The sequence below is a fragment of the Aedes aegypti genome, chromosome 1, assembly GCF_002204515.2.
Source record: "Aedes aegypti strain LVP_AGWG chromosome 1, AaegL5.0 Primary Assembly, whole genome shotgun sequence".
In the NCBI taxonomy this organism is placed as follows: domain Eukaryota; kingdom Metazoa; phylum Arthropoda; class Insecta; order Diptera; family Culicidae; genus Aedes; species Aedes aegypti.
The window spans coordinates 194,271,258-194,297,322 of record NC_035107.1 but is presented as its reverse complement, the minus strand read 5'-3'; the positions used below and the strand labels follow the sequence as shown (position 1 = coordinate 194,297,322).

The window sequence follows — 26,065 nt, the reverse complement described above, 5'->3', positions numbered from 1 at the left end:
TATTATCCAGTACTTCACGGCTCAGTAATTCACGGATGAATATTTGTCAGGTACCTTCCATGGTTTTATTTCCTGCGTTGTAGAATTCGTCCTAAAATAAAAGAAAAGTTAGCACTAATTTACATAATTCACCTGTAGCGCCATCATCCCGTGCTGATTTTTCCATGTTTTTGTTTGAGTAACAACTCACATAACAACCTTGGTAACGACAGGGTGGCTAGCAACAAAGCCTCCGAAACTTTCGATAACAAACGGTATGACGTCACACATAGTCACGAATCAATGGGTTGCTGTGTGAAAATGCTAACGGTACACTAATACATACAAACGGTTGTGTATTACACAGAACCATCTCCTCACCTGTATTATATCACATTGTTATGAACCCGCCCGCACTTCTGAAGTGCGGGGTCCAATCCAGCTTTTTAAAAGCGCTAATGGCTGCCCCAAACAGGCTCGCTTTCTGGCAGGGATCGGTCGATTTGACGTTTGGCTTGGGTCGTTTTATATAGGCCTTTTCATGTGACAGATCTGTCTATGCATTTGTTTACATCGGTGGAGGACCGGTGCTAACACGGGCCTGTCATTTTCATAGAAGAAATGTCAAAGTGCTTCCCGATCAGCTGATTTGAGACGTCATTTGAATAGGCCTATTGAGCGAACCCAAGCCAAACGTCAAATCGACCAATCCCTATCAGAAGGAGAGCATGTTGATGGCAGCCATTAGCGCTCGTAAAAAGCTGGATAAGGTGGGAACTGCGCAATATTTTAAGACATCATTGGGGCTACTACTTGCCTGTTGATGTAGTATAAAGAAATAAAGAAAGAAATAGTATTTCCAATGTTTTGAATGGTACTGTTACAATACGTTATATTGTTTTTGTATTTTTTTTATTCGGGAAGGTCAGTAAACTTCAAAATGCCATATAAAATCATAACAGTGCAGTGCCTCATAAGGTTATACAACTGAATTTAATTCATACAATTACTTCAGTGTTCAGTTCTTAGTTCTTTCAACTGCCGCAAGGTCCCGCCAGCGTGATCAGCTTCCACGTCAAACTCTCTCATCGAGAGAGCGAGCGTGCATCAAACTCTCCCTAAACGTCAAAATTTCTTTCAAAAACGCAAACGAAAGAGAGAGCCGTCGTGTACGTACATCGAAGAGAAACGCAAAGCGAAAAAAGTGTGTGAAGAAGAGTGCTCTCCATCATCATCACCAGGAACTTCAGGGTGAAAGATATTTCCGTGAAAATCCTCGACTAATCCGCGTTCCTTGCCGGAAATTCCATCGTGAACCGAATCTAGCCGCTGCGTGCTTCATTTTACGCTAGGTAGGTACTGGAACAATCCACGCCCTGTGGGAGAAATCTTCGACGAAAAAGGGTCTAAATTGTCGAGTTTTGATTGCGATTCCCGTCAGCAGCCTACTTGGCTGCTTGTCTTGTCAGTGGTTGCTGAGTTGAAAATCGCTACATGCTGTGGCTGCTGGCCTGGGGAAAGGTGGCATATATTACTACGATGCGTTGGTTTTGCAAGAGCCTACTACGATGCGTCCCAGAAAGTCACACTGACTGGTTTAAGAATAACGCCTTTGTTAATCGAAGGATCCTCGGAATATCAGTGGAACAAAGGTTGAGATGTCGCGTAGAATGATGTAGGTATTCCCTGTAATGCTTATCAGACAACGCACACCAAAGCACATAATGTGTAATTACCAAGGGTGGTAATGATGAGTTGCATTTTGGTGGAAATAACTGCGAAAGGCGACGATATACCTACGTCATAAGGTAATTTTAATTAGCGGATTACCTGCCTGCGTACGGCCTATGTTGGCTATGATGTGATCGCGCAGGTCCTTTACCATGGCTTGAAGCACCTAGACTAGCGCTTAATTTACTACTTGTGATCCCATTTGTCAATGACGCGGCAGGATTAAAGGTCAGACAACAAATCGTGATAAACCGATTCATAGCGATGTTTTCTTTGTTTTAAAATAAACATCATTGATTTTGAATTAAGAAACTTCAGTCAACTCGAAATTGAAGGGACCATCAAGTCAGGGAGGTATCAAATTATAGAACGCAAAACCAGTGTAAATGCGATCCAACGGATCTTCGCTTTAGCCGTGAAATTTTTTTTATGGTTCTCTAACTCGATACCGAGATACGGAATATCGAGTAAGGGAGAGTTAACTGTATGTGCAGGAGCTTGGCCTTCTTGAACTTGAAATTAGGGTTATCATCCTTCCTGATAAGCAGGATATGTCCCGATTTTTTATTTGTTTTATTTTTATTTTTGAGGAACTGTCCTTATTTTCAAGATATATCAGAGTTAATACGGGCCCAGATAGCCGTAGCGGTAAACGCGCAGCTATTCAGCATGACCATGCTGAGGGTTGTGGGATCGCATCCCGCTAGTCGAGGATCTTCTCGTAAGGGAAATTTTCTCGATTCCCAGGGCATAGAGTATCTTCGTACCTGCCGCACGATATACACATGCAAAAATGGTCAATCGGCAAAGAAAGCTCTCAGTTAATAACTGTGGAAGTGCTCATAAGAACACTAATCTGAGAAGCAGGCTTTGTCCCAGTTCAAGACTAACAATTGAATAGGCCTCAAGTCCAAAATGTAAACAAATCGGTTTTCTGCTGATTTCAGTGTATAAGAGCCTATTCTTACTAAAACATACAATAGTCATTTAAAAATATGCATAAAAGTTGGAAAAATAACATTTTTCTAAAAGGCCCCATCTCATTTTCCGCTAACCAGGATATTCATCGCAAATGCGGCCTTTTCTTAAATAGGCCTCATTTCTATATCTGACGGAAACCGAGTTGAGGCCTGTTAAACAAACATCAAAACTGCAATGTAGATTGCGAAAAACGTTCCAAATTCACTAAGTAGGTGCAGGTTATACTACGGAGCGACTGCTCCTTGTATTATTTTATACAGTGGTTATCTAAACGGCGAACATTATCGGGTTCCTGTAGACTGATGTATTTTGTATCATACTACCTTATAATACCTGTGTCAGCCTGTATGTACTTCACAAATTATCAACAAAAACACGATTTGGTTTCAATTGCATGAAAAATAACGTTCAATTGCAATATTATTTCAATTGAACCAATATTTCCATACATTTTCTCGACGACAAACTCGCGTAGCACATAATATTCATGGATGACGAAGGGATCAATCAATCACATATTTAATCGACCGCATGAATCTTTTCTTGCTGTAGGGATCTCCATGTACTTTACTTCACCACTTAACACTCTTCTACACTTCAAATTTCTTATATCATCATCAATTTTGAATGATTTTCGAAAGGCCACATCAGAAGATGATGAAAAAACAAGCCACAACTAGAAGGCCTCAACCAGGGATGCCAAGTCAATTTAAAAAAAAAACTGGAAGATTTTGAAAATTTGTCTGGAAAAGTCTGGATCGCTTGTGTCGTATATGGAGAACCTTACAAATTATTTACAAAACCTTACAAATTCATTTCAAATTTTATCTGGATCTTCCAGATTTTTGTAAAATGGAGCCTCAATAATCTGGAATATTCCAGACAAATCTGGAAGGTTGGCAACGCTGGCCTCAACACATTTTAGAGTAAACAAAGGCGTCAACTCACAGGCCTCATCAGCGTCGGCCGGCGTCTATGGGCACAAATGAAAAGGGCTGCACAGCTTTTGGTGAAATAAAAGCCTCATTTCCTTTGACTCGTTTTTTTGCAGGATTTTTTGCTAAAATGATAGTAATGAATATTCATAGCTATAAATCAGTTTATCCATCGACTTTCTGGACGATAAAATAACATACAATGCTTAAATTCATAATTTAAATTTGATTCATTGTTTGACAAAACAAGATTGCATTTTTCTCATTGTTTACTTTTTGGAGGCCTGAGGCCTTTTGAATTGTTAGTCTTGATTTGCGGTGGAGCGGATTCGTCGTCTACTTGTTGCTGTACGTCGACGATATCATCATTGTCTCGGACCGATTGGAGCTGGTGGACAGGATCAAACAACAGTTATCCAACCAGTTTGAGATGTCCGATATGGGGGAGTTGAAACTCTTCCTAGGCTTGAAAGTGGATCGAGATTTGAGCGGAGGTACAATGAAGATTAGTCAACCAAAGTATATTGCCGACCTGCTGCAAAGGTTCGGCATGTCCGACTGCAAACCGGTAGCGACTCCGTAAGAATTAAATCTGAAATTGGAGAGTAGAAAAAAAGGAGATGTAGTGACGAAGAAGCCGTACAGGGAACTCATCGGCTGTTTGACGTACTTGGCACTGGCTTCGCGACCGGACATCAGCGCTGCAGTAAATTTCTTCAGCAAATTCCAATCTGCACCAACCGATGTTCACTTGTGCCATCTAAAGCGTATATTGCGGTATCTGAAGGGTCTCGTGGATGACCCGAAAGCAAGCAACTGTATCGCTTTCATCAACGGAGGCCGAGTACATCTCTTTGAGTCAAGCTGCATGCGACGCTATTTGGCTCAAGAATCTACTTGAAGAGCTTGGAGTTGTTTTCCATCATCCGATACCGTTGTTCGAGGATAACCAGTCCTGTATCCGCATAGCTGAGGAACCGAGGGACCATAAGCGAATGAAGCACATCGACATCCGATACAACTTTATCCGAGAGAAAATCCAGGAAGGCGTTTTCAGAATCATATACAAACCGACATCCGAGCAAGTTGCGGACATCTTCACCAAAGCATTGGCACGGGGTCCGTTCGAAATGTTGCGAAACAAGCTGGGGTTGTTCGGTTGAGCGGAGGTGTTGAGCGTGCAACCGATCACATTGCCATTAGCAACCTAACTAGATATAGGTTGAATTCAAACGTAGTAGGCTAAGAAATTTTCAAATAAAATTCTGTCTCTTTTGCCGACGTTCTCACTCAACAAAGACGTGTTCACGTGTAGCTCTGCCTATTTTATTACAGAGGACTCCTCGGCTTCCATAAAGCAAGTAACACGTCAACATTTCCCTCCCATCCCCAAATTGACCTGCACAGGGCTGGTAGCATGTCACTTTTTAGTGACTTGGTCACTTTTTTCGACCTGGTCACTAAAAAGTCACTATTTCCAATGAAAAGTCACTAAAGTCACTTTTTTCAGGAAAATGGTCACTAAAGTTACATTTTTCGTGATCTGATGATAATAAAATTTAAGACTACCTCCTGGCTAACTTTTGGAAGAATTCAAGTAAATATTCCGTAGACATTTCCAATGGAAAATTTAAAAATTTCCTGGGAAAAGCTTTGGAGAACATTTAAAATGTTTAAAATGATTTTGACAAAACTTGGAAAGCAACATTGGGATGAATTTGTTGTCTGAAATATTTTATTAAATTTTGGCAAAACCCAGGACCAATATATGATCCGAGTAATCTACGGCTATAAAAGAAACCCAAAACCAGACTTTGAAAAAACATCATCAAAATTCCTCCGGAGGATAAGCCATAGATGGCTAGGAATAACAACTAAAATAAGTTCAAAGAGTTTGTCAGAAACTCGTCCATGACTTCAAAAGAAAGTAGGGGTGATCGGGGCAATATGAGCCTAGTGAAAATGTCATGGAATGCATAGAAAAACAGCAAAAACTATCGTTTAAATGTCAATGACTTGTACCGTCAAACGGGGTGACTTGCAACACTTTTCAACTTCAATCAACCAAAATCATGATCTAAACATCATCTAAAAATCTAAATTCCTTTTAGAACTTTTAATGGCCGGCCCACCTACAGAAAGGGATGACAGGAAATTGTATCGACTTATTTTGTCATTTAAAAAGTCATCAAAAAGGTGAATAATTACTCTTTTGATTATAAAGTAGACCTAACACAAAAGTTTTTCACTTTTATAAAACTCTAAATTGCTTAGAAATAAAGTGTTGCAAGTCACCCCGCATAGGTACATCTTTATAAAAATGATTTTTAATAAAAACTTGTTGCTACAATTTCGTAAAATAAAATTCGTCATATTATCACTTATTAGCTATAGAAATACCAGGTAGAGTATTACTTTTGTAAATTAAATCTATCTCATGTTCTTAGGTCACGATTTTGTACCTTTATCAAGTATCAGTTTCAAGACATTTTAAAGAATCATGTTTAATGTTTAAAAATATTTATGATAACAGCTTTAATCGTGACTCTTAATTGAATTGTGAGTCAAATGTATTGAAGAACCGATTTGAAACGAATTTTCTTTTGAAATTTGTGTTTTATAGCGAAATTTAGTTGTAAATTACAATGTGTTGCAAGTCACCCCGTTTGACGGTACTATAACATGTTTTCTTCCATGTTATGTCGATAATAAAAATCAACTTGAAAATTATTTTAAGAACGTTTTTTTTTTTTTTTTTTTAAGGCACTCCGTGCTCGTGGCCACTACTGTGCCGGAATCAGTTTTATCTGTATCTTCCTTACCGATACAGTTCTATTTTTAACTAATCTATATTTACATTTGCTTTCACTCTCTTCTGCTCTTTTGCTCTCACACCGAGCAGGTAGGAGAGTGCTCTGCTGTTGGTCCAATCGATTTCCATAAGCCATAGTCCGTTGCTCTTTTGCGGTGGTTCGTTTTGCCGTGTTCCTGAGTCGTTTGAGGCTAGCTGCCTGCGAAGTGGGTCAATTTGTCTCAGTCACCATCTGATACTGACGGAAGATGGATGTGCTCCCCTATGCACGGTCCTCCGTGCGGCGTCTTCTGGTGGCTGGACGGTTTATTTTTTGGAGGGGCTGGGAATTCAATCCATGACCTTCCGCTTATGAAGCGAAAGCGTAACCTCAAGGCTACGGACCCCCCCATAGGAACGTTTTTGAAAACCATGTTTTCCTGCGTGTTCACCAACCATATGGGGCAGTATGAGCCACCTCATTCAATCGTATGATTTTTATTTAAAACAATATAGACGAGAGTGAATGATAAAGTGTACGATATTGAAAAGGAAATTGTATTAGCTTTGTTTGAATTGGTAATTCTATCGGCTTATTTTTTACAGATACATAACACATAGTAAACAGACCATGTAATTCTAGTACTAAATTGCAACACTTGGTTCAACCTATTTTCTAGCAAAGTTTTCCATTTGTAATGGTGCAACAAGATAACTATGCAGTAAAAAATAAACTAGTATATTTAGGCAATGCATTTTTATGTTCAAAACACTGTTTTCTTTGCTTAAAACTAGGGGGCTCATATTGCCCCGCTCCTTAATTTTTTAAATAATATTCTATTTTCCAATCAATTTGTTTACGAACAAATCTAATTTCGCTCACGAAATGATCAGTATTATCAGAAGTTTCAATGGATTGGTAAAATTTACCACAACGATAAATATAATTGTCGTATAGCCTTAATTGAAAACTGCCAAACTTATAAGCTTTTTATGACGAGAGTCAAATTTGGACATTTTTGTGAATATTTCAAGTGTTGAAACAAATATTCTTACGGTTTTTGTTGTGGTGGCTATTTGAAGCATCCTCTAGCAGATCATAATGACACTATACATTAAAACACTGTTTTTGAGGTAAAATCCGGGATGGCCCATATTACCCCGTATGTTCATATTGCCCCCATTGCCCCTACTATTTTTGCTGGAAATAATTTCAGACATCACATCAGAAATTCCAACAAATAAATAATATACGTTTTTGATTAATTTTTTAACCCTTGACACTGTTTTTTTACACGACTTTGGTCAACTATTACTAAACAAAAAAAGTTTCTATAATGAAATATAGAACATTGTTGGACGATAATAATTAATCACTAGTGTTATCAGTGGCTATTCTCTAACGTCGAATAGGGGGATTAGGGGCATAATGAACACTTGGGGCGAAATGGACACCCCCTCAATCTCTGAGAATATGCATATTTCTTCAAAAGTTCATACACTGCATGAAATCTGTATTGCATTTGATATGTTTGACGGTAGAAAAGTTTACGTTTTGCTTCAATTGTCTTTTGAAATTTGACTTTAAGTTTTTCTCTGCTTCAAATTGGCATATTAGCAAGGCGGTAGGAGAATCTAATTTTTGAGAAAAATAAAGTACCTTGAAAGTTTCTTTTTAGCTCTTACGATAGAGGAAGAGCCCTTTTACACATTGGTACGACTGACAGACATTAAATATTTTGGAATCATTAAGTATCATGCATTTTGCCCCGATACCTTTTTACTAGCCTTGTTTTGGACCTAATTTTCTACGTCACTTTTCTATGATATGATATGATTTTTATTATCATAAATGAATGTAGCACGTCGTACTTATAACAAACTTGAAAACTAGCCGGGAGTAATTTGAAAAAATGTCATTGTATGGTCTTAAAACAAGCATTTGCTTGATGTGTCCATTATGCCCCGAATTCCCCTATGTACTTTCTATCGTTTACTGTTTACTTTATAATTTAAATTTGCAAAATTAGTCATTTCAGGGTCGTAGATCAGATAACATGAGTTTACAGCCCATAAAAGCATAACTGTCCCATATTGATTTTCGAGACAATACCTTTTTTCGTCGCATCATCCATGTTTTAGTATATATTTTACTTTGCATATAAAAATTGACACACTTTGTTTGAAAATGTTTTGAAAAAATATGAAGTGGATGCAGTCCCATATTGAAAAATAAATGCATAAAAGTCTCTATAGGAACTTGCAACCCAAATAGCAACTGTATAACGTGAATTGTGTTCAAGTTTATATTTTTGGCTGATAAATAGAAGCAAGATAAGTAATCTATGCGGTATATCAATGAGAATATGGCATGTAAAAATGTACTAGAAAATTATGAGAATTTGTATGAAAAGACAAACTTTAAACTTTGAGCGCTATTTTCTCAATGCCTACTTTTTCCATATGGGACAGTTATGCCTTTATGGGCAGTTTACGGGTCGCCACTGAGTGATGTGATTTTTTTTCAATAATTCATTTATTGAAATGTTCAGTTGAAATTCTTATAAAATTCTAATTCTTTATGCACGACATTCATCTAATTTGTTTTTTTTTCTCGATTTCGTTTAAAATCCATTGTGTTCTGCAATTATTGTTTATTTGGATTCTTTATTTTACAGAAATTCTGCTACAAATTTAGCATGAGTTTCTATATTTCGTTTGTTTTTGAAATTTGAATTCTGTCAAGATTAGTTTCAAAATGTTCTGAAATTTATTCTCGATTTTCACCATAATTTTGTCTACAACCAAACATTTTCCTTCGATTTATTCCACAGCTTTGTTAAGAAATGCTTCAAGTAATTCATTTTGCATCCCTACTTCAAAATCTTGCCAGTAAGTTCCTCGTGTACAAGAATTTTGCTAAGAATTCTAACACGAGTTTGTTTACCAACGTTCAAGTATTCTTTCGTTTTTTTACTGAAATCAGAAATCTAACATAGTAACCTTATTTTAAGCTAATGTTTGTCGTGTAAAAAATGATAAAAGAAATCTTAAAAAAGCTATTTTTTGACCATTGTCATACCTAATCAAGTCTTATCTCTGACAGATAACTGTTTGGAAAGATTTGAAATTACTGCAGTTCTCTACATTCTAAATTCGCCTAATATGTAGAATGGTCAATATACACACAGGGGTCTACCCCGTATGGCATAATGCCGTTTGGCATAAAGCCGTTTGGCATAAAGCCGTTTGGCATAATAGTCGTTTGGCATAACAGTTGTTTGGCATAATAGTCGTTTGGCATAATGGTCGTTTGGCATAATTTGAAAAAGAAAATTCTGCAATGGTATAGTAATATCCAGGACCATAAGATGCGTCATAAAACATTATGTTCCTTCTTTTTTCAAATAACATGACATAACTCAGGCGTTGGACACAATTTGTTAAAAAAATGCGCTATAATATCTCGTACATAATGGCCCCGGAAGTCATGTATGATGCAATTATAAAAGAGCTTCATTATATGTTGGTTTCCTTTTCAAAATGAAGATTTTATGTATGTCCTATTAATAACTGACAGCAGAATGTGCGATCACGAGCAGTTTATTAAAACCTCCTTTGCCTAATGGAACGAATTTGATTAAATGCAATGCTATTTACAATTATGCCAAACGGCTATTATGCCAAATGGCGATTATGCCAAACGACCGTTATGCCAAATGGCATTATGCCAAACAGCTATTATGCCAAACGACTGTATGCCAAACGGCATTATGCCATATGGCATTATGCCAAACGGGGTAGACCCAGCTGTTCTTGCAAAAACGGACTAGCATCTGTGGGCAATCAATCATGCTCATGCTCACTTGAATAGCATTCGACCAACATGACATTTATAAGTTTTGTTTTGAGCTGAGCTAGAAATCTTGAAAAGAAACTCTTGCCCCACTCTAACTTTTGCCCCACTTTACTCTATTTAGATTTTGGACACTGAAATACAATTTAAATTTCAACACCGTACTTAGGTCTTCCATAATAGGACGGATACCCTATACCTCAATATTTGGCACTCCTAAAATAACATTTCTGTTCTACAAAACATTTAGCTGAATATTATAATGTCTTCTATATTACAGCCACCGGCAAAATAAAGTGCCCATTGCACTGACATGCAATCACTTTTTTCTGTCTTTTAACGAGATTTTTAGTCCTGGGCTAGTTTATCTCGGGGGTTGGATTCGATATGAGAAAATATGAAGGACATACCAATACAGTACCAGAATTACGGCCTAACTGACAAATGTAAACACATTTAATTTTATTCACCTAACCGTTTATTTGATAAATAACAATCATATAATGCGAAGCTGTTCTTTAAAAATAATGTTTTTCACGAAATAAGTGAGAAAAACATAAAGGCGCAATTGATATTCTCTTTCTCGATACAAACTTTGATGTTAATTTCGCCGTTCGTTAATTTCGGTTCTCCAGATTTGCGCTCTTGAAAATTTTAAGTTTGGCTTCGATTCATCTTCACCTTAAATGTTAGTAGTTAAAATTTAACAGTGAAATGAGCAGAAACATATACATATAGGGAGCCGGATCCTGTTCTTGGCACTTTTGATTCACTTCGGCAGTGGGGTTTTTTTGAAAGCTACGAAGCTAATATTTGGCCACAATAAGCGTCGTACTTATGCACTTCTTATTGCAAAGTTTCAGACAATGTGGCCGAGAGAAACCCCCCCATGCCAAAGTGAATTATGTGGTTCTGCACCATATGTAGTTCCGGGTCATATGGCCGAATGACGTTTGACCGAAAGGGTCAATTGGATGAATGCCGTTTGATCGAAAAAAAAATAGTAAACTAAAGTATGCGTGTTACCAATGAGTTCCGAAGATACATTGCATAGGACAACTCATGCTTAAAGAAGGACAATTCATCATTGATAAAGAGATAACTGCCTTTGAAAAATAACCGGTGTGACAGTGCTAAATGGAAAGAATATACTTTTTATGACAGAAGGCGAAATCTCTAATAAAAATGTTATCGTACATAACGATAGTATTCACTTTAGAGATAGAAGAAAAAAAAATGTGTTTTCAAGAAGGCTCTTGATGAACGCGTCATAAATTTCAATGGCAATAATTATGAGAAAAGCAAGTTTTGAAAGAACAGCCTATAATCAGAAGAAGGAAAAATCTCTTATAAAAATGTAAGCAAGTGTAATACAAATAACACTGCGGAACACGATTTTGTCTCAAGCACCAAAATATCGCTATTTACTTAGTTAAGGGTTGCTGGATTCATTGCCATTTACAGAAATATCATAGCACGTCTAGTTTTTGAGATGTTGGCTGTTGAAAATGCTAAACTTGACTCTTTCACCCAACTTGCATGCAAGTTTTCCAGCTTGTATGGCAATTTATTTGCTTAATTTGCCTCAGAACTCAAACTTCATGTGTATAACAATACTTATCAACAAAGTTCATAATACTTGCGATGCTCAATAGTTATTTATTGTTGGTTTAGAAAACTATTGTATTTTACCATATAAGAGAAACGAAAAATTTGGTATGGAGACTGCAAGCATATTAAAAACAACTATTTAACCTCAATTTAATCGTGCAATTTCAATCAAATCATATCTGAAATGAAATTTCAAGTCCTATATTGTAAGCTTGGTAAATTATATCAAAATATTTCTGATAAATGATTGTTTAAATTTTATGTAAACATCAATGAAACCAGTGTTTTTCACAACTTTGGGAATCTGTAGCTAAAAATGGTGACGTGCTGGAACATATCGTCCCCTTAATGCTACAACTGAATAACTCGAAAATCAAAATTTTAAGATGCGCGACATTGAAAATATGACCGTTTTACTACGTGATCGCAGAGAATGTGATTGAAGAGTAAACTTTAACTTGTGTATTTTCCATCATACGCTTGTGAGCCGTGGATATTTTGAAGATCTAATAAAGAATGATGTTTTGACATATTGAAGTCAAAATTTTCAAACTTCGAGTTATCTAGTTGTAGCATCAAGGGGACGATTCAGCCACCCCAAATCTACTAGAGACACATAATTAGCTCCTTGAGACACGCAAAAATGTCATTTTTGTTACGCTGTGTAATCGTTAATACCGTAGTTATACCGGCTACAAAAAGCTGCTAAGGACTTGCATAAAGTAAAATAGTCAGTGAAAAAAATAGTAGGATTCTGCATTGGGCCAAAACACACCCTACATATCAGCGATGATTAATTTTAAGTTCGTAATTTGGTCAATTGGTATAATTGCTGATCACCATTCAAAATGCAATCAACTCTCTCTTACTCGACATTGAGTTAGATCCGAGATGAGCGAGCCTCGGGCTGCAAATCTCGTTAATATAGATAATAATAATAATCGAGTTTGAAAACCATAGTAAATGCTGGTTTTCATTACTAGCTGCGATGGATCGCAGTCATACTGGTTTTGTGTTTTTTGACTCGATAGCTCCCTAACTCGATGGTCTTTTCAGTATCGAGTTATGGAGAATTGAATTTTATATCCTATAATCTAAGAAAAGCGGTATCCGCGAAATGGTATAGGCCGCAAAATGGCATACCGCGAAAAGGTAAACTGCAAAATGATACTTACCGCGAAATGGTACACCACGAATTGGTTGACCGCGAAATGGTTTACCGCCAAATGTCGGACAACCTTTCTAGGACTCTTTCGTTTACTTTACCAATAACTACTCCAAGAATCAAGAATTACTTTTAAATCGCCAAAAGCTATTTTCTCCGGAGCTCTTCTTAGCATTCCATTGAGTATAATTTTAATAATATGTTCAATAATGTGCCCAAGAATACTTTGAAATATGCCCAAGAGTTTTTTTTCAGGAATTTCTTTTAAAAATACTTCAGAAACTCTTTCAGCAAGACCTTCAAAGATTTATCCAGGATTTTAAGAATCTCAGAGGCGAATGACATAAGTTAAAACCTCTATAATAAATAATAATAGAGTAGCTGTTAAAATTATATTCCCTTTCTATTCTAACTCATTACAGTTCAAAGCGTCGTGTTTCTCTTGTTGCTCGAGACGAGCCTTATCTTGTGGATTTTAAAATCAAATCAGCGGCGCAAATATGTTCATTTGGGATTGGTTCACCGGTGTCCTGGGATACTTGGGTAAGTTTTTGTTCGGTCCAAACAATAGATTTGTTTTAATCGATGTCATTTTTTCTCCAAGGCCTATGGAAGAAATCCGGCAAACTGTTATTCTTAGGTCTGGATAATGCCGGCAAAACGACATTGCTGCACATGCTCAAGGACGACAGACTGGCACAGCACGTTCCGACGTTACATCCTAGTGAGTTTCGCACTGATTGGTATTGCTCGAGTAAGTGAATAAATAATGATTCTAATGATTATTTTAGCGTCCGAGGAGCTGTCCATTGGCAATATGCGTTTCACCACATTCGATTTGGGTGGACACACGCAAGGTATGTATTATAACACAATTACAAAATATTATTTTTCTATTTTTCGATATAACATCCCAACGTGGCAGTCTAAGAACCCACGGATCTTCTTGCTACAGAATCCGCCAGTGAATTAGCGGGAAACATATTCTTGGTTCTTTCTACAATCACTGCCATCTTTTTTCTCCTTGTGAGTGACTCCTGGTGCAAAGTTCTGGAGTCTTCAGTGATATTTCCAGAGATTCTTTCGCAACTATTCTGGTTTCCCAGGTTTTTTTTTCTCTGATACCTCGAGGAAATGCTTCTGAAAAGTTGGAGTAATTTCCACAGAAATTTCTTCTGGAATACTTTCAGGAATTTCTTCACATTTTTTATTCTACCACCGATTTCTACATTTGATACCGTAAAATCGGGTGTAATTGATCAGAAGGGTGAAATTGATCATCGTATCACACGATTTTATTTATTCGTAATGGAGCACAAATATCAATGTAAGCTGCAGTAAATGAACGTTGCTTGTCGTAACTATTGTAGAATTGTGTGTTGTGAAGTTTTTTTTGCGTTAAAGAATGTTTATTACTATGAAAATAACGTAAAATTTCAAAATCATGCACGGTGCAGTATTGACAAACAGCTATGAACTTCTATTTATAAGCAAGGATTTGAACATGGTATAAACCTGAAATTTTGTGAGGATGCTTGAGATATATCCCTAAACCAGATTTCATCGCCAAAACTCGTACCAATTAGCTCATATGGTTGAAATAATTGAATTTCTGTTAGATATCATTGAATTCCTTAGGAAATTGCATACATTTAGGCGTTTTCCGCGTCATTCTTAGAATTTAACTACCGTGCACCCCCGTTAATTTGAACGGTTACTCATGCAAATTAACGGGGTTCATTTTTAATTTGAACAACTGGTAACCCTGTACATCTCAATATTGTTGTTTTCTGGGAACCGTATTCTTTGTTATTGTTTTGAAAAAAAAGAACTCACCGTCGTCATAAACTTGTTGATTATTTAGTTTGTTGTAAAAGTTATAATGGAAGCGGAAAAAGGCAAGAAAAGGCAAGTAATTTCATAAATTCTAATATAGTGCATGATTTATCTTCATCTCAACTTAAATTGTAGGTTGCTTTCCGGTGAAAACAAGGAAAATGTAGGGACTGCTGTGAACAAAAAAAGAAAGCATGTTACACTTACGTTGGAGCAGAAGCTGGAAGTGATCGAGCAACTGGATGTAGGAAAAACTTCCCTTGAAGAAATTGCTCGTAGGTTCAACGTCTGCAAGTCTACAGTATTGTACATTTCCCGCAATAGGGACTCGATCAGAACAACTGAAAGCCGGTATAGAGAAAGCGGAGTCTCTGGTAGGCGCACTACCAAAACAGCAAGATTTGTCGATTTGGAGGAAGCTCTGTTCGTGTGGATGCTGCAGGAGAGAAATAAAAAGCACACAATTACGCCAGACGCAGTAAAAGCCAAAGCGGAGCTGCTATTCTCGATGTTCCAGGAAAAGCAGAAATATCCGAAAGATGTGACGTTCACCGCTACAAATGGGTGGTATGATAGGTTCCGTAAACGTTATGGCTTGCGCATGCTTACTGTCTCGGGTGAAAAAGCTTCCGGAGATGAAGAAGCATTCACTTCCTTCAAAGACCACCTAATGCAGATCATTTTGTCGAAGGGATACGAGAAACATGAGATATATAACGCTGACGAGTCAGGACTGTTTTTCAAACTATTACCATCTCGAACGCTGACATTGCACGATGAAGACATAGCGGAAGGGAGGAAAGTGATAAAATCCCGCGTCACTTTCATGCCATGTTGCAACATCGACGGATCAAACAAGTTGCCACTGATGCTTTTGGGAACTGCTGAAAATCCGAGGAGCCTGCCTAAGGACAACTCGTTGCTTCCGGTTTACTATAAAAGTTCGAAGAAAGCATGGATGAACAGGGTACTTTTCAGGGAGTGGTTCTTTGATCAATTCGTGCCTTCAGTTGAAGCATTTGCAAGAATCAATAACCGCGAACCGCGTGCTTTACTTTTGCTTGACAACTGTTCGGCACACCACGATGGTGGTGATACTCTTGAGCATGGTGAGATAAAAGTTGTATATCTACCTCCAAATGTCACGTCAATCGGCCAACCCATGGATCAGGGAGTCCTCAATGCGGTCAAGAAACGTTATAAAAAGAAGCTAATGTTGCACTTACTTTTGACTAACGACGATTTGGATTTCGAAGAGAAGTTGAAGAAAATTTCATTGCGTGAAGTAATCAACTGGCTTCACCAATCGTGGGAGGAAATATCCAGCAAAACTATTGAAGGATCATGGAAAAAGTTGATCGACGAGTATCCACAGTTTATCTTGGATAGCGACGAAGACGACTCTCTTGATGCTGATGTTTTAGCCTTAGTGGCTTCTTTTACTAACGCTTTAGAAGAACATCAATCTTCCGATGAAGTGAAGCAATGGCTGGATGATAGTGTCTATGATTTGAATGGCTGCAAAATTACTGGAGATTGCGATCTGTATACAGATCAAGAGATCGTGGATTACATTATTAACCGTCATGCTGATTCCAGTGATAATTCCTCTCCGGATTTACATGATTCTACAAGTGAGATTGAACAACATGACACGATTACTGGAAGTGCCATTCAAATTGTGGAATGTAATGAAGATCGTGAAAAACACGACAAGGCAATCGAAAGTGTGGATTATCTCATCAATTTTATGGAAGAAAAAGGGGACGTACTGGAAGTCACAAGATTGAATAGTGTGAAAACCAAGCTGATCGAGTTGGAGTGGAAACGGCGTAGATAATGTTGAGTCAATATTGTTATGACTGTCCCTGGTCGGAATTGTTATTGGTAATGTTTTTATTCTAATAAATGCTCAAATAAACTTTGAAAACCCGTCAATGTATTTACGTAAAAATCGAATTAATTGTACTTACTACCAGTAAATGAAAGAAAACGTAGCAAAAATTCTAAACATCTAGAATGGCAATCTTGTTCCTCTGTGAGGTAATGGCCACTATGGATCATGGTTCACGGTAATACAACAAGACAAGCGACCTCGTGTAGAGACTATATGTAGGGAGCCGACTCCTATTCTTTGCACATTAAATTCAATTCAGCAGGGGGAATCGTGGAGATGCCGAAGTGAATATTTACCCTATCATTCGAAAGACTTGCTTGTGTAAACGAGATTGAGGCGAACGTATGCGCGACCGCTAACGATTTTCTGTGATTAATATTAAAGTCAAAATACAAGATTAATCCATTTCATAAGAGCAAACTGCTTTCATTGTAAAGTACTGTTTCTCATAGTCTACTGCTTCCGAAGCTGGATTCAATTCTTGCTTTTTGTACGTTATCCTATTGGGTCACTTTCCGCAAAGAGAACATTCACATTAACGCAACTTCTTTTTGATAAAATTTGTAACCTTTATGTACAGTAATGCTCATATTTAGTTGTTTTTAGAGGTTTCATCAGAATAGTAAACAATCTCATTATCAGCTGTGCTTGACAGTTCACTCTATGTGCCATGTGATTTTTGACGTTTGAACCATTTTTAATTTGAACGATGTGCAAATTAGCGGGGTTCAAATTAAAAAGTGTTCAAATTAAAAGTGGTCAAACCAACGGGGGTACCCGGTATTCGTTATTTATATAAATATTGCATTGTTAAGAATTTTACAAGCATATTCGGATTCAGGGAGCTCAAATTTATCATATAGAGTTGTTTTGGAAGCTAACAACAATGGCATTGACAAGTGATCAATTTCACCCCGAAATGAGATCCTCTGATTGTTTATTTTAGAGGTATTTGTTAACACTAAAATAACATTTGTTAGAAAATGTCGGTACATAAGTCGATGAGGCTCACCTTCGTACTTGTTTTCCTGCATTTAGTGGTTTGGCATTGTTAACATTATAGAAAACAGACTAGGAAACCCGTGAAAAATGATCAATTTCACCCGAAATTACGGTACTCTTGAAGATTGCAGATTTCCCAAAGGTTCCAAGAAAATCCTCAAAGGGTAATCACAGCTTTTCGAATAAATTCGTTTAGGTATTTTTCCAGGAACCCCAATAAGAATTCTTCCAAGAGTTTCTACGCCCATTTTATCAGTTATTCTCCAAACCATTTCCATAGGGTTTGCTTCAAAAATTAAACCACAAGTTTTTCCCGGAATTTATTCAAAAATCCGCCACGAATAATTCCAGAAAATCTATTAAGAGCTCTTCCTGATACTTCGTCTTCTTGGCATTACGTCCTCACTGGGACTCTGAGCACTGGACATTCCAGGTAATATGGCCGAATGACGTTTGATCGAAAAAAAAAAGAGTTAACTAAAGTATGCGTGTTACCAATGAGTTCCGAAGATACATTGCATAGGACAACTCATGCTTAAAGAAGTACAATTCATCATTGATAAAGAGATAACTGCCTTTGAGAAATAACCGGTGTGACAGTGCTAAATTGAATATACTTTTTATGGCATCTCTAATAAATATGTTATCGTATATCACGTTAGTATTCACTTTAGAGATTCACTTTAGAAGAAAAAAAAATGTGTTTTTAAGAAGGTTCTTGATGAACGCGTCATAAATTTCAATGGCAATAATTATGAGAAAAGCAAGTTTTGAAAGAACAGCCTATAATCAGAAGAAGGAAAAATCTCTTATGAAAATGTAAGCAAGTGTAATACAAATAATCGTTAAACCGGTATAACTACAAAAAACTGCTAAGGACTCAAATAAAGTAAAGGAGAAGAATATTCCTGGAGTAAATTTCGGATAACTTTTTTGAAAAAAAAAAAAAATGTGGAATAGTTCCTGAGGTTTCTTTTACAGAAATTCCTAAAAATAAATTCAAATCAGAGAATGTTTTAAAAATTTCTAGTCAAACTAGCCCATAACGCTTGCCGCAATTACCTACCCCACAAAAACATTTCGTATAAAAAACATCGCTAAATTATGGTAAAGATGTTTCATGTTTGGGTCTAAAAAAATCAAAGAATTCTATCAAAATCCCTATGCAGTTTTTTTGTTTTAAGATTCAAGAGATCAAAAGCTCTTCTTATAAACAAAGTTAATGCAACAATAAGACGCAAATCAATCAAACAATCTTTGAAAGTTTCTGCATCCCTGATTTGTACGAATAAATTCCTGAAAGGCTTCATGTTGAAAATATGCTTTATCCAGTATTACCACTCCATCGTACATCATACTCTTCTGCGTTGTGCGGTACTTGGACTGTACATGCTCAGAAATAAAAATAGTCACAGAATTACTAAAGCTTATGCATTAATAGATATTTTCTATCTACTTCTCTTTCATTCTGCTGTGAAATCTTACACTAACTGTCATTTCGACTGGGTTCAAGCTTAGCGATGCTTCAATCCAGTGGATTTTTTTTTTTTTTTTTAAAGACACTACACGTTAACACTAGACAACGGACTATGCAACGCCCAGTGGCACAGTCGGAAAACATTAGTTATAATCAAAACAGTTATTGAGGACCCCTCGATTTTTGAAAATTCTTGCCTCACTCAAACTGGCATAACTCGAAATTCTTTTCGACAACTCCTTTACAATAACATGGTTTTAGAAAGAAAAAAAACATAGGAGCTTCATATGCAAAAATAAAAATATTTGGCGGTCATATTGCCGTGAATCGCAAGTCAGTCCCATCTGTAAAAGTAGGCATTGAGAAAATAGGGCGTAAAGTTTCCAAACTCGTTTTCCATACGAATATTCCACAAATTCCAGAAGATTGGAACATGCTCAAAACTTAATGAAACTTTTATAATTTGCTGTTCACTATGGTATCTTTCTAAGAAAAATATCAGGATGATCAAAACACGTTTCATTTTAGTGTTACACGGTGTGGAAATCTGTAGTGGGACTGATATGCAATTACTTTTCATTATGGGACAATTTGACTTGCTGTTTTTTCCTACTTTTTCTGAACAAATATCATTATCTCATTGGAGCAGCTAAAAGAGCATTGGAAGATATGTTGAAAACTAAACTCAACTCAATTTTGATGAAAAAGCAGATGGGACTGACTTGCGATTCACGGCAGTTTAATTTTATCGGAAAACTGAACTTTCATAATATTCGCAACCATCGATTTCAAAAGTCTTTTCATCACTGAAAAGCTGAGCTAGTTTTACACAAAATATGAAAAAAAATCAGAGGTGTATGTTTTCTTGATCAAAAGTTTTTTGCGATTTTGTAGACCGTTTCCTATCGCGCTGGTGTAATTTGAGGTCATATGACGGTGCGGTAGCGATTTACGCTTGCTGTGATGGATTTGAAATGTCAAAAATAACTCTATAATGCTTAACATGTGATATTATATGCATTGGTGCTAGAAAGGAGGGGTACAAAGAGAGTGAGGGTTTCAATATTGGAGACCCCCTCCTAGTATGGAAATATAGTTTTTGCAATTTGGTATCTGGTATACATACCTTGTTGTTCTCAGACTAGATACTTCATAGGGGTCACACGTAAATCATGCCACGCTACAAGGGGGGGGGGGGTTCAGGCAGTGCTTCTTCTTCTCACTGGGACAAAGCCTGCTTCTTAGCTTAGAGTTCTTATGAGCACTTCCACAGTTATTAACTGAGAGCTTTCTTTGCCAAAGTTGCCCAGGGAATTTAAGGAAATTTCCATTAGGAAAAGATCCTGAACCGACTGGGATTCGAACCCAGACACCTTTAGCATGGCTTTACTTTGTAGTCGCGGACTCTAACCACACGGCTAAGGAAGACAGTGCGTGACAAGCTTGAAAAAATCTTCGCAGATCTTTTACAAAAGACGTTTGACAAGGAGGGGTGGGGATAGGCGGTCAAAAGTATCCTAATTTAGGGTGATATAATGAGGCCTCCTTAGGCCTAGTAGTAAAGTCCGCGGTTACACACGGCGCACAGTAAAAGTCAAAAGAACAAAAGATTTTATGGCACGTAGAGTAAGGTGGGGCAAAAGTTCGACCTCAGTGGTATAATCAAATTTTCCAGGAAAACAATAGCAGATGAAACAAAACAAATACCATACAGCGAACCTTCAACATATTGGCTATAATTTTACTGAACAAACTTGTGTCAGAATATTTACCCATTTTTAGTTATAACAGTTTTAAAATTGATTGTCTTAAACGAACTTTTGCCCACCGGTGGGGCAAAAGTTCGAATCTAGTGTGGGGCAAAAGTTCGTTGGCTAAAACACAAAATATCAATACTTTTATGCCAGGCATACTTTATACCAGCCGTAAACTTATGTTTGCCGAAAAATACACACTAAATTTTCATCAAAAAATGCCCAAAACAGGGTTAATTGTAATACACCCAAAAAATAGCAGTTTTTCGCTAAACTAAGTGAAAATGTAAAATTTTTGTGACATTTTTCGCACGATCAGGCAAATTTCGCTAAATTTGAAGATAATATGTAGATTTCAGGAAATTTGAAAATCTACACGAACTACTAAAACCATGCTCTATCCTCCTAAGATAGAAAAGCAGATGGTTAAGCTTGAGTACTGCACACAAAATCGATCAATTTTGATCCCAGAGAGCCACAATTCAAGTTTCGGTGAAATGAAATGAGTGAGTGAGTGAGTGCGAATCATTTCACCGAAACTTGAATTGCGGTCCACCGAGATCGAAACTGTCGGATCCCATGTGCAACACTCAAGCCCAACCACCTCCCCCTCCATCTCAGGAATACAACGCACAGTTATAACAGTTCATGGCTTCACAATTTGAATTTCGGGGAAATGAGTCTAGTCAACACTGGGTTTAGGCATGGGTCGAACTTTTGCCCCGCTATGGGCCAAAAATTGATTCCAACTATTTATGGAAAAACTAATACACGTCAAAGTATCCTTATGATAGGCCTAGAAACGCCCTTATATAAAATTTTGAAAATTATTTTATCTTCATTTGGTTCCATGCATCGAAAGTTTGACCAAATGTTACAATATTTACTTCGAAAAACAACAAATTGCCATAACTTTTCCAAATCTCAATCGATTTTTATGATATTTGGAGTAAAAGTTTCTTACTTGAATAGCATTAAAACCACCATGACATTTCTGAGTTTTGATTTGATTTGAGCTAGAAATCTTAAAAAGAAACTCTTGCCCCACTTTACTCTACAGAGGCTCATGAGCCTATGCATGCTATAAAACGTTTGACTTTTACTGTGCGCCCTGTTTTCAAGTTGCCCGTGAGAGAGAGCGAGACAGCACCAACACACGGCGCACAGTAAAAGTCAAACGAACAAAATAATTTATGGCACGTACAGTCATAAGGCAAATTTATGAATTTTAACTCGATTTCTTGTGGCGAATTTTCCTATGGTTCCTATGTTTATCGATAGTCCATTTGCCTGAGTGTATATTCCGCATTTTCAACTGTTCCGAGTTCTTTGATTCTTATACAAGTCGGACTCGATTATCCGGGGACTAGATTTTCCGGGATTCGATTATCCGGAATTTTAGATTCGATTATCCGAAACTTGTTTTTCGATGTCCTTGTTTTTCAATTTTTATGCATAATCTGAAATAATTTGGTATTGCAATAGAATACACAATATGAATGGTTTTGCAGTTTTGAAGGTATTTAACCCCTCTACCGGCAGCTTCATGTTTTTCCGTAAAAAATATTCAAATCGCGATAACTTTTTTGTTTCTCTTTATTTTTACACCATTTTTTTTACAAGGCCACAAAAACCTCTTCTAGTTTAAGAATCCGGGTCAATATTAATCATTGGTGATCTAGTTGTGAAGATATTCCGATGTTCCTTGGGGGACCGACATTCTCCATATAAAATGTATTTGGCGGCCATTTTGTTTTTGGTCAATTTATCAAAAAAAATAAATAAAAATGCATGCTTTACAATGCCAGGTAATAAGGAGCTACTCTGAAAAAAATCATACAAGGTTCAGTATTCTTGGAGAAATCTAAAAATTACGAAATGAAGTTTTTTAGAGTTTTCAAGATCTTTATTTGTCCAGTGTGCTACCAGAAACATAAATGCTCATTACTCAAAGACGGCTACACCAAATTGCTTAATTTTTTCACAACATACTCGCATTCATGTATCATTTCGAGGAGTGAATATCCGAATACTATGTAGCCTGAGATATCTTGGGTTATGGCAACGCGTCGGTCCCCCAAGGAATTTTGGAATATCTGCGGATCCAGATGACCAATTATCAATATTGATACATATTCTAAAACTAGAAGAGGTTTTTGAAAACCTGTGAAAAAATGGTGCAAAAATATCGTGAAACAAAAAAGTTATCGCGATTTGAATATTTTTTTAGCGGTAAAAAATTAAGCTGACGCTAGAGGGGTTAAGAAAAGGGGGCTGGAAAAGTTGTTTTTTTTTGTGTATGCTGGTCAAAAAAAATTTTTTTTCTTGTGAAGACTTGTTGGATTGTTCCTAGAAGAAATTTCTAGCTACGCCTCCGCATCACATACATAAAAAACCAACATAAAGATAATATTTAAGTTCTTTTATCGAACATTTCAATTTTTTAGTGATTCGTTTATTTGGAGGATTCGATTATCCGGAGTGAAAAAAAATCGATACTCCGGATAATCGAGACCGACTTGTACATTAGAACCTCCCATTTAAATTTTATAATAATAATTTTGGCGGTTGAATTGATGTTAAATTCTATTCCAGCCCGTCGAGTTTGGAAGGATTACTTCCCGGCGGTGGATGCGATCGTGTTCCTGATCGACGCCTGGGACCGCAGCCGTTTCGCCGAGAGCAAAAACGAACTGGACTCATTGCTAACCGACGAAGCCCTGTCCAACTGCCCCGTGCTCATCCTGGGCAACAAAATCGACAAACCAGGCGCAGCTAGCGAGGACGAACTTAGGAATCACTTTGCCCTGTACCAATTGACCACCGGAAAGGTAAGTTTTGTAACTGAAACAAAAAAAAACGGTAAAACAAAAAAAACGGTAATGCAAACTAATTGACTGTTTGTTTGCTCGGTATTGCAGGGTAAGGTAGCGCGTAACGAACTTCCTGGACGTCCCTTGGAGCTGTTCATGTGTTCAGTACTGAAACGGCAGGGCTACGGAGAGGGTTTCCGCTGGCTTGCTCAGTACATCGACTAATAGGAGAGTACAGAGTTTTGTGCGCGCTAGAGATGTAAAACAATTGACAAACTAGGAACAATAGCAGCAAAGCGGAAACAACCAACGATTGGCGATAAACTACACGACACACACATACTATAAATGGCGCATGAGATAACACTGTCGCAATCTTCTTTATTGCAACAGAATTTAGGATAAACGTGAGAGTTTTCCGGGCAATGGGTCTAAGAAGTATTTAGGGACGCGTGATATTTAATAAAAGAAAAAAATAGTTGAAACAAATTGAGCATGAACTACTGTTTCACACCGTACGTCAACCATTCAAAGCCACACACAAACACATACACACAGACATACACAAGTGCATAGCATCAGACAGTCAACGGGATGAAAGTCGCGGTCAGATGAGTTTTACATTGTCTCAAAAACACTGCTAGATTGGGACATAATCTACTACACAAATCCATAGCTGAGCCTTTAACTGTTTGTATGTTTATTTTTTTTTGTTCTCAACTCGTGGTACTTTTTAAAGTTTGGTATCGAACAATACGTTATTGTTCTGTTTCCCCAGATGAATAGTTGGCATTTAGTTCGCCCTACTTCCAATCTTACTACCATTGATGAAAAAAGACATAGCAAGAAACTTACAGCCTCACAGCAAGCTTACAAGGGGCTGCAAAACAGATCAGATTTGTGGGCAGAATCAGGCATTATGTTATCTACCAATCAGTAATGAAACTCCAGAATTTTTAGATATAAAACCATAAAAACACAAAACCTTCGGGGAAATAGGTGAGTTTAATGATCCGAAACGTAGCCCACTGTTACTGTAAGTACTCAGATAAGGTCAGTTAATGTATTTTTTTTCCTCATCTGTAGAGCCTTTTAACCACTGGTTCCATTATTTAGGAATATTGTGGTCCATATTTTATTTGGTGCTCATCAAACATACTTTCACAATTGAGATGTGATAGACATTGGTTGATGTGTCACACTGTCCCAACTGGGCACAACTCGTTTTATAAAGTCTATTACCCTATTAGGACTACCTTGCCAAATTTCCAAGGGCTCTAATACTGCCCATAAAGGCATAACTGTCCCATATTGAAAAAGTAGGCATTGAGAAAACACCGCTCAAAGGTGTTGGTTCGAAAATCCATATGGGACAGTTATGCTTTTATGGGCAGAATAATTCTTTTCCAAATGCTAACATTCTTTGATCAAGCAATGCTCCGCAGTGCAGAGTAAATGCTCAGCAGTTTCGTTTTCAGCTTTGCAGGATTGTATTTTTCCTATCTTTTTAAGATGATACCTCACGCTGGGCCTGAACCAAAGGATTATAAAAATCGAATGTACATCGGGTTTCTTCTTCTAGAGTTTAATATTTGGGTTATATTTTCATAATCGAAAGGTTTTAAAATATTCTATCGGTGAAATTTTGATTTTTTACACTTTTTAGCTATTTTTTATACTGAATTCCTTGAAACTCTCGTTTATGACGCATTTCAGCCCATACAAAATGTATGGAAAAAATGTCACCGATAGAATATTTTAAAACCTTTCGATTATGAAAATATAGACCAAATACTGATTTTTTGCGAGAAAAAATCGATGTACATTCGATTTTTATAATCATCTGGTTCAGACATGGCGTGTACCTACTTGGGCAGAGACCGGTCATCAGGCCAGTTATTACCCTATGATTTCCTTTATTAAGATTCAGTATAGCCCGGCCTTTAGCTAGACTGGGTTTTATGAATCTTTTCGCTTGCTTGGATGTATCCGTGGCGTTCCAATTGGATTCTACCATGGACCATGGAGTGCACTCAGGAACACCACAGAACGGTTCAGGGCCGACAAAGCTCGACGCTGCACCCTGTCTTGCTAGATTGTCGGCGATTTCATTCCCCTCAATTCCACAATGGCCGGGCACCCAGTACAATGTAACTTCGTTCCTACTGGCCAATTTCTTCAGAGAAAGAATGCATTCCCACACTAACTTTGATCTACATGTGAATGCCTTTAGAGCA

At 37.2% G+C, this 26,065-nt stretch overlaps 1 protein-coding gene across 1 annotated transcript; it reads left to right on the top strand.

Moving 5' to 3' along the window:
- The first annotated feature begins 1,125 nt into the window (after positions 1-1,125).
- Positions 1,126-24,812, top strand: LOC5572735 (GTP-binding protein SAR1). Its single transcript, XM_001660507.2, has 6 exons — positions 1,126-1,331; positions 13,472-13,592; positions 13,654-13,773; positions 13,841-13,906; positions 23,611-23,846; positions 23,937-24,812. Exons 2-6 carry the CDS (start codon positions 13,550-13,552, stop codon positions 24,051-24,053), a joined length of 582 nt encoding a protein of 193 aa, XP_001660557.1. The 5' UTR covers positions 1,126-1,331; positions 13,472-13,549; the 3' UTR covers positions 24,054-24,812.
- Positions 24,813-26,065: the final 1,253 nt, after the last annotated feature.

Coding starts and splice junctions, on each gene's coding strand:
- LOC5572735 (XM_001660507.2), top strand. CDS start 13,550: ATGTTCATTTGGGATTGGTTCACCGGTGTCCTGGGATACTTGG. Junction 13,593..13,653: donor CGGTGTCCTGGGATACTTGG/GTAAGTTTTTGT, acceptor TTTTTCTCCAAG/GCCTATGGAAGAAATCCGGC. Junction 13,774..13,840: donor CGTTCCGACGTTACATCCTA/GTGAGTTTCGCA, acceptor TGATTATTTTAG/CGTCCGAGGAGCTGTCCATT.